Raw genomic sequence first — 8,404 nt, 5'->3', positions numbered from 1 at the left:
GACAACCATCCACATTGAATGCCATTCAAGGGAGATATCGATCAAATGGCCTCCAGAGCTATTTTCAAGTTTCTGCTGCTGCCGTTACTGCTACTCATTCCAGGTCTTGCTCTTCTTCCTTGATTTTCGCTTTAATCGAAAAACAACAGTTGCTTCCTTGTTCCTCCTTTCATTCCAAGCACAATTTCGAGTTCTGAGTCCATTATTCTTCAACCTGTGTTGTGAAGTACAAGAAACCATTAAAGATTAATGGAGTCTTGTTTCAACTTCACGCTCCTTTCTTATTAATTATTTTAAGAAGACCTATCTCATAACATTGGTTGTCTTGAAAATAATATGCAGGAGGTCATTGTGACGTGACATTTCATTTTACGAACCAGTGTCCCTATACCATATGGCGCGCCGCTAGCACCGACATGCTGGATGCGGAGCCAGAACTTCCACCAGACGTCCACACAACTTACAGTATGGACGATCGCTGGAGCGGCTCCATTTGGGCTCGAACCCAATGCTCCAACAATGCGTCCTTCTACTTCTCATGCCAAAGCGGAGATTGCGGCTCTGGTAAACTTGTCTGTGTGAGTCCGCAACCCGCTTACCCAGTAACTCTCATCAACCTGGACATCAACACCCGGTTGTTTCCTACGAAGTGAGCCTAGTCCACGGGCAGAACATGCGGGTCCGGGTCCAACCCAACGGAGGGATGCTGGTGGACGGATCCGGGCCGTGCCCCGTGGTGGACTGTGCTAGAGATCTTAAGGACGTGTGTGCCCTTCATTTTTAGTGGCGGCGAATAAGGATGGTCGATATGTGGGTTGTTACAGTGCGTGCGATGCGTTGAAGGAAGCCAAATATTGCTGCGGCGATAGTGGCTGCCAGCCTGACGAGTTCTCTAAGAGGAACAAGGAATTGTGCAATATGGCCCACACCTATCCCGGGGATCATAACCCTCCCAAGTATCAATGTAAAGGGGCTGAAAGCTATGACATCACTTTCTGTCCTGTTTGTCTAAAACATATGGGCGCTTTCTCTTTGCCCTGTGGGCATTCTCGTGGACTCGTGGTAATTAAAGCCCTTAAATCTTGAGTCTTGAGAATTGACTTCTGTGCACCCTGCGAATAATGATAGCCTCAATAATCAATAATTAGGGGTGCTTTTTCCGATACCTCTTTGCTCATACTGATTTATATTTTTATTTCATTTCTAAATGCACGTCTGTTTTAAATTTTAATTATGGTGTAATTATTATTCATTTTCGTTAATACTATATCCTTACGAGATGGAAGATATGGAGAGATCGTTAAAATTTAAAATAGCATGCTATGCAAGGAAAAATTGAGGAGAGAAAAAAAAATTCATACCTTGTACGTTTTAATTTTACTTTTCATTAATAAATAAATAAATAGAGACGAATGAGATATTAATAAAAAAATATTAAATGGAAAAGTATTCACTATATATCATAAGATAGGGAGGAATACTAAAAAATTAATAAAAAGAAATTGAGACGGTACACGAAGAATGCCCAACCGTATCAATCATCACCTGTTGGCTCGTATATTTATTCCGTACCTTGTAAATCTTCAACGTATCAGGACCCATTTTAAGAGTCATAATAACATAAATAAAATATACATTGCTTGGGGTATTAAATGCTTATTACTAGTTTATTACAATATTTGTCACATAATACGACAAGCTAACCAGCCTGTTATGCTTTGGCCGAAAACTGCTAATAAATTGGAGCTTCTAGGCCTAGGCACCACTCACCTCACCTGGTTACCCATTATACTCCATTCATGCTCTCATTGGCTATGTTGGCTCCAAAAAAGAGAGAGGGATTACTTTGAGTTCTTACATAATATAATTAAATATTAAAAGATTCATTAATGATGAACAAAGAAAAGTGACAACTGAATTGTCAATGTGTTGTTATTTTCTTTTGTTGAATTTGTTTTAAATGAACTTATGATATTTAAATATGTTGTATAGGATTTATACAAAATTTTAAAAAAAATAGTCTCTTGCTACTGACTTTTGTGTTCACAACTATCTTCGAAAATTGGCACTCAATCTTGGCATTAAACATTACTATTCCATAAATCAAAAGAAGGTGAAAGTAGATAAATTTTTAGATGGACTTGGTGGATTTGATGCATCATGTTACCCATAGTTGATTCAACAAAAACATGATATTCAAATAATATTAAATATAAATTAATTTTAAAATTTATAATAATAGAGGGAAAGAAAATCAATTAAACAAGCATCCTATTATAAAAATAAAGTTATTAAAATAATGATAAATAAAAATTTATAAAAATAAAGTTATTAAAAATAATGATAAATAAAAATTTATTTGATTAACTGATAGTAGATGTTATTTGATAATTCACAGCAGCATGAAAAACTAATTAATGGGGAGAAAGCCTTCATTGATTCTTTCCGATTCAAGTTTTTTTATTTTCTGGTTCAAATCCAACTTAAGTTTTATTTATGCTATACACGAATTCTTGATTTTTACTGGAACAAACGAGTTGTGTTTGTGTAAAATTGTCAAAATGGGGAAAAAAATGCGAACAACAAAGTTTTTCTTTTGGCTCATATAGCATCACATAATGCGTAAATTCACAGACCTACTCAATAAAGAATCTTTAATAACAACGAAATTATTGGCCATCCCTTCAAAAAAAGAAAAAGAATAGTCAGAATAATTTCTCTGGCGATGAACATATCCTCTTGTTTTAAGTGTCAACTAACAACGCCCGCACCACCACCTAGTAGTATATTAGCCGGAGGGATCTCCTTTTCAGAACTTGCGCTTCGTTAACGCGAAAATGTATTTGATATCATCAATTAAGTAACTCTTCAGAACATTAAAAATTAAAAAGGAAAGAAAAAACTGTTTTAATGCTTTTATCAGATTTTTTCCTAACCTAAAGTTTTTATCAGATGAATAAAAGGAAAAACAATAGTTTCAAGATTCCAAGTTGTCAAACATCAGCAAATGTCTTTGTAGTTCGTACCATGTTGTGGATGTGGTTAGGTCGGTAGTGGAAGATTTCAGCGGGACAATTCCGTTTTGCTCTCGGAATGTACAAAGCTGATGAGATTAGGATAACCATCGAAGGCGGCGAATTTTAAATTTAAGCTGTTGTCCGATATTTGATGTTGCCAATCGCCACATTCTATTTCATTGATCAAACACACTGTGTATCTCTTCCTTTTGGTCTAGGGTTCCTCTGTTTCCTTTAAGATTTTTTTAGCGCTTCCGTCTCTATTTATACTTCCATTAGGAGCAATGGCGAAGAAGAGAGGAACACCCGAGAAGAAGAGCCAAAAGATAATCCCAACTGACTGTATCCCAAACCATTCTCAACAGCGCAGAAGCACCCACCAAAAACGCCGCACTGATTTCTCTGTGTTTATGCGCAATTCTGCTTCTCTCTCCAACCCAGGTTGTTTCCTTTCTTCGATTTTATGTCTGTTCTCGATGTTCATACCACATTCTACGAGTTTTCTTGGTTGAACGTATGAAAAATCTTTGATTAACGGCTGTAAGGCTTGATCCGTCGAATTGCCTAATCACTGTTAAATATGTTCTGATTTGAAATTCGATCATGTTGATCACCATGGGGATTGGGTTCATTATCAAACAATTCAGTTGATAACTGAATTTTCTTTTAATTGGGATAAACATCTGAAACTTTTGTCAGTTCCTGCTGATTATTGAGGATCATCACGGTTTATCTTATTTTTGTACGTGATTTATCCTTCCTTTGCTTCTATGTATCACTGCATACACAGCCGAAACTTGAGCTTTGAGCCTCTATCTTCAGCTTAGATCCAATTTTGCTTCTTTTGAATTACTCGTTTAAAACATTGATATATTTATTCAATATTTTTTTTCCCATGCTTGCTTGGTTAAGCAAGGAGAAGCAATGCAGTTTAAGACTGTTGCTCTTATAAGTTGATTTTTTTTTTTTTTGGTTGCAACTGTAGTGGTGCCAATATCTAAATGGTTCGGCAGACGCCACGGTAATCAATAGCAAGCACATTTTAGTGTTGTAGTTGTGAAGTATTTATATGCAGGGTGAGAAGCATCAATAGGGATTTCAGTTCATAGATAAATTATAACGACCTTCGATAACTTTTTGTCTTTGATTAAGTAAATGTTAAAAGCTTTAAAAAGTTACATTCTTATATTTAAATTCACATGCATCAATCTTTTCTTTTGGGTTTTAAATTGACGACTTTATTGTAATTTATACGCAAGGACTTAACATGGATCATTGCCTACAGCACTAGTGCCCATTTTTCTTCATATCATTGATTTTTTTCAAAAAACATGGTTAACCTTTATTTTGGGAAACATATTTTGCAGTTTCTTCACATGGTTCATCTTCTGGAGAAGTCAGATTGGACAGTGTCTCTGCAAGCAGTGTACACGAGGATAGAATGAAAGAAGAACAATTCCCTGAAGGTACACTTGTTAAATGCAGTGGTTTCTATAGGGATGAAAATCTTGATGTTCCAGTGACTGAAGTTGAATCAGTTGTCCGAGATGAAGCTCTTGACGTTGGCAGCAATAGGTATGTTTTGGATGGCCTTTCCTCATGGCTGTGCGAATATATGCAAAATATTGCATCTCTCTCTCTCTCTCATTATGTTAATAAGAACTTAATGTAGGGATGGTCAACAAGGAAAAAATAGCACCCTCAAGATATCAGAATCCACATCACAGGAGTCACCTGTTACTTACAGCAATTGCATTACTATAACCCCAGGGAGTGTTGTATGGGCAAAAACATCTTGTCAAGTGTGGTGGCCTGCGGAGGTATTTACTCTTATATCCTGCTGTGCTACTTCTTTTCTACCGCTAATTACTACATGCTTGTCATACATTGAAATAAGAAATCATGTATTTTGCAGCAAAGGAAAAATTAGGATTTTGAAACCTGCGGACAATATGTCAACGAAGTGCTCATTGAGTCTTGCAATTATATAATCTGTGGCAAAAAATTTGTCTCATTGGATTGGTATTTGTAGCCTACATTTGATATCTCGTGCAAACGGATTATATGTAGAGCACAACTTCAACGTTTAGCAAGCTTAAATACATGCACTTTTTTGCTTCCCAAAATTTAGTGGGATTAAAAAAAAAATACATGAGAAAGTTACATGTTGCATGGCCTTATATAAAGTGGTGGACAGAAAACCCTCAGTCAGTGGGGGCATAAAATATAAAATAATAATATTTAAATTAGAATACTATAAAAGATAATATAAAATTACGTTACCAAAAAAATAATATAAATATAAATTTAACATGTTAAGACCTTAAAATATATTGGACTTGAGTAAAATATCAAAGGCTTACTTTTTTTTTTTTTAAGAACTCAAAAAGGTTTTATTTTGAGTTTAGTGGGTGTAAATTTTCATAAGTTACAATGCACACTTGTAAATTTTACTAAGTTGAGTGGGGCATTTGCCTACCCTCACCTCAACCCAGGTCCACCACTGCTTATATATTCGTTTGGATAAACAAGCAAAAGAGGGAGAAAAAAACATAATTGAGTGGCTTTTGGAATAGGCGAATTCATTTTGTTTTTGGGTTCAACCGTTCAAGTCCCATTTTGTTTCTGTCTTCATCCTATTGTGGATTTATGAGGCATGCCTCCTTTTGTTCAATGCAGAAGTTATATTTCATATGTAAGACCAGTTTTTGTCCGCTGTAGATCTTAAGTTCTTCTTTTGAACTGAAAGTTCTTAAGTCTTCTTTAAATTTGGCAATTTTCAACTTTTGAAGTTTGAGCTTTTAATGTCATATCATATTTCATCTGATACAGTTTTTTCTTCTACCAGATTGTGCGCTACAGCTTTGAATATTCATGTAAAATCTTTCCTCAGTTTGCCAGAGTAGAAGAATTATATTTCATTGAATTAATCATGGCTAATGATTGCCAATTTAAGATCTCTCCATACTAATATGTCATGGATATATATTTTTTGGCTTCTTTAGGTTGCATTTAATCTAACTTTCTCTTAACGTTATTCGATATCATGAATTAGTTTATGGCATAGGCGAGGTGAAGTGCTGATGTTTCAACACCTCTTGTTTTTTACACTGACTTTATAACCTGTTTATGTTTCTTTTAAAAATATTATTTCAGATCATGGAAGAAAGACCCACCTTAGCAGGCCAGGTCTCTGATAGACATGTCTTGGTGCAGTTTTATGGGAATCAACCCTGGTATCGTAGCCTACTTTCAGTATAACGAGTTTCGTGGATGTGTCTAACATGTTTAAAGATTGAGCTGAATATTACTTTGTGGCTTTACAGTGCTAGGATTGACCCAGCGAAAGATCTTTCAGCATTTGAGGATGTGAGTTTGGTTCGTTTCTTACTGTTCTTCTGTCTCATAAGGAAGCTTATTATTGTTCTCGAGTCCTTTGGATATTGCATTTTGAAAACACCTTGCTGGAACTGAATCCTGGAGAAAGAGGACTGATAAGAACCTCATCTCAACCCTAAAAGAAAAGTCATCCCACTGCCACCCATAATTGTTGCCAGGCAGCATGAATTTTATGAGGCCTTTTGTATGGACCATTGAAATTGAACTTGTCCTGTAGAGAAGCTAGTGATTTTAACTGTTCAGACCCTTCTGCCCTCCTTTGTCTTTTGTTCCCCCAATTTCTGACCCGTAGAGACGAGGGGTCATTGGAGAAATAGGACCTTATTTGCAGCATGGGACATTATTCCACCTCCTTTGTTCTCTTAACCAAAGTTTGTCAATATCTGATGTCTGTGCTGGTTTTTTTTTTTCCCCAAAACAGTCTTATGAAGAAAGGAGCAGTAACCCTGCAAAAGATTTCCAAGATGCTCTAGAACAAGTATGTTAATCTAAAGCAGTCCGATATGCCTGACTTGAGTATATTTTGTAATTTTAACCTATAGAATATTGTGTTTCACTTGTCTTCTTATTTTATTGTAGGCTTTGCAGAGGAAGGAACAACTTAGTTCGTGCAGAAAGTTGAGTCCCCAAGGTACTGTTCACTCGGATCTGCAAGATCACTCATGTGGTATAAAATTGCTTTTTACTCCATATTATGTTTTATGGAAGGAGTGATACAGTTGCATAAACGCAGTAAAAAAAGCAGAATCACTTTCATACTATCGAGTTAATGAAATTATTGTATTAGCCTGAAGTAATTTGCATCATTCTAGTTTTTGGAAGCAGACATGTTTTATTGATGTGATTGTATTCTTTTAGTTTTATTCAAACAGTGTATTCAGACGTGTTTCATCTATGTACAATAAATGTGAAACCACATAGCTCCACAAGCTTTAATTCGGTTCGGAGGTAGTTTTAGCTAACAAAAAATATTTTGGCTGCTCTTGTTTAAAAATATTGCAGGCCTTGTTTATTGTCCATATTATATTTTTCATGCCTGCTGCGACAATTTAGCTAAACAAAAGAATATTGTAGGTTTTGTGCTTTTGTCATGAAAATATTGGACTATTTAGCACTTAGCAATCTCTGAAAGAAGTGCGTGCTCATACACAGCAGATACTGTTTCATTTCACACGCTCATCATGGTCAAATGTCTAATAATATGTTGATTTAAAAGCTATGACTGCCGATAATGAAGCTCTAGTGTGCTCCTTTTGTTTCTCAATGTTGTTATTATAATATTTATTTATGATTTTATCAGAAAAATGGACTTCATCAGCCTCGAGCAAAACAATAGATGATTTAAAGGAGAGAGGAAGGGGTAAAAGAGAACGCAAGCGCAAACTTCATTTTGATGTAAGTTTCTACCCAGTTTTTGGCATGGCTTCGGCTTTTTATCAGGACTTTATATGTCAAGTGCTTAGAGTAATAATGAAATTATTTTGTAGGAGGTGGCATCTCCTCCAAAGTCAGAAAGAAAGGCTCGCCGGTTAAAGATAATGCGATACCTGGGCCTTATTGCTCCGGTTGGTTCTCCATATTGGAAGTGACTGCCACTCATGTACATACGACGTTTTGGGCCCTTGCTTCTCAATTGGGCCATTCTTTTTTTACTACTAATGTGATAGTGTATGTTTCAAGAGTTCCATTCTTCTGACTCACTCGTTTCACTGCGCAGCGTTTTCAGGATTACTTGGTTTTATTTAATCGTTTCTTGTAAAATCCTTTTTTGATTGCTTCATTTCTCGTAATGGTGGAAGAGCTGTTCTGGATTCAAGTCTCACACACCTTACACAGAAGCCCATGTTCGCAAGGGGTATAGACACTAGCCATGGTTGCATTTTCAATCCTTGCGGTTGAATTGACGGTTATGTAGTAATGGAATGGGTAGAGTGGAATGACATTCACATAAAATTGACTTGGTATAATATGAGAAAAATATAGAATGA

General features: G+C 36.0%; 1 protein-coding gene and 1 pseudogene across 4 annotated transcripts; both read left to right on the top strand.

The window, feature by feature from the left end:
• Positions 1-45: 45 nt before the first annotated feature.
• LOC129300844 (thaumatin-like protein 1) lies at positions 46-1,086 on the top strand (annotated as a pseudogene).
• A 1,886-nt stretch (positions 1,087-2,972) lies between these two features.
• On the top strand, positions 2,973-8,196 carry LOC129300845 (uncharacterized). 4 transcript variants are annotated; one of them, XM_054939439.1, is made up of 9 exons: positions 2,973-3,458; positions 4,385-4,592; positions 4,690-4,837; positions 6,174-6,253; positions 6,344-6,386; positions 6,838-6,894; positions 6,996-7,047; positions 7,717-7,811; positions 7,904-8,196. In XM_054939439.1, the coding sequence occupies exons 1-9, from the start codon at positions 3,302-3,304 to the stop codon at positions 8,003-8,005; spliced, it is 942 nt and encodes a 313-aa protein (XP_054795414.1). In that variant the 5' UTR covers positions 2,973-3,301; the 3' UTR covers positions 8,006-8,196. The 4 variants fall into 4 exon arrangements, with proteins under 4 accessions (XP_054795414.1, XP_054795412.1, XP_054795413.1 ...); XM_054939437.1 differs by having other exon boundaries at positions 6,996-7,083; XM_054939438.1 differs by having other exon boundaries at positions 6,344-6,395.
• The last annotated feature ends 208 nt before the right edge of the window (positions 8,197-8,404 follow it).

Source organism: Prosopis cineraria, unplaced genomic scaffold (genome assembly GCF_029017545.1).
Source record: "Prosopis cineraria cultivar Desert tree isolate PC_DT_omini unplaced genomic scaffold, ASM2901754v1 PC1772, whole genome shotgun sequence".
In the NCBI taxonomy this organism is placed as follows: domain Eukaryota; kingdom Viridiplantae; phylum Streptophyta; class Magnoliopsida; order Fabales; family Fabaceae; genus Prosopis; species Prosopis cineraria.
Note: the sequence above shows the minus strand (reverse complement) of the source record. Positions and strands in the feature narration are given on the sequence as shown.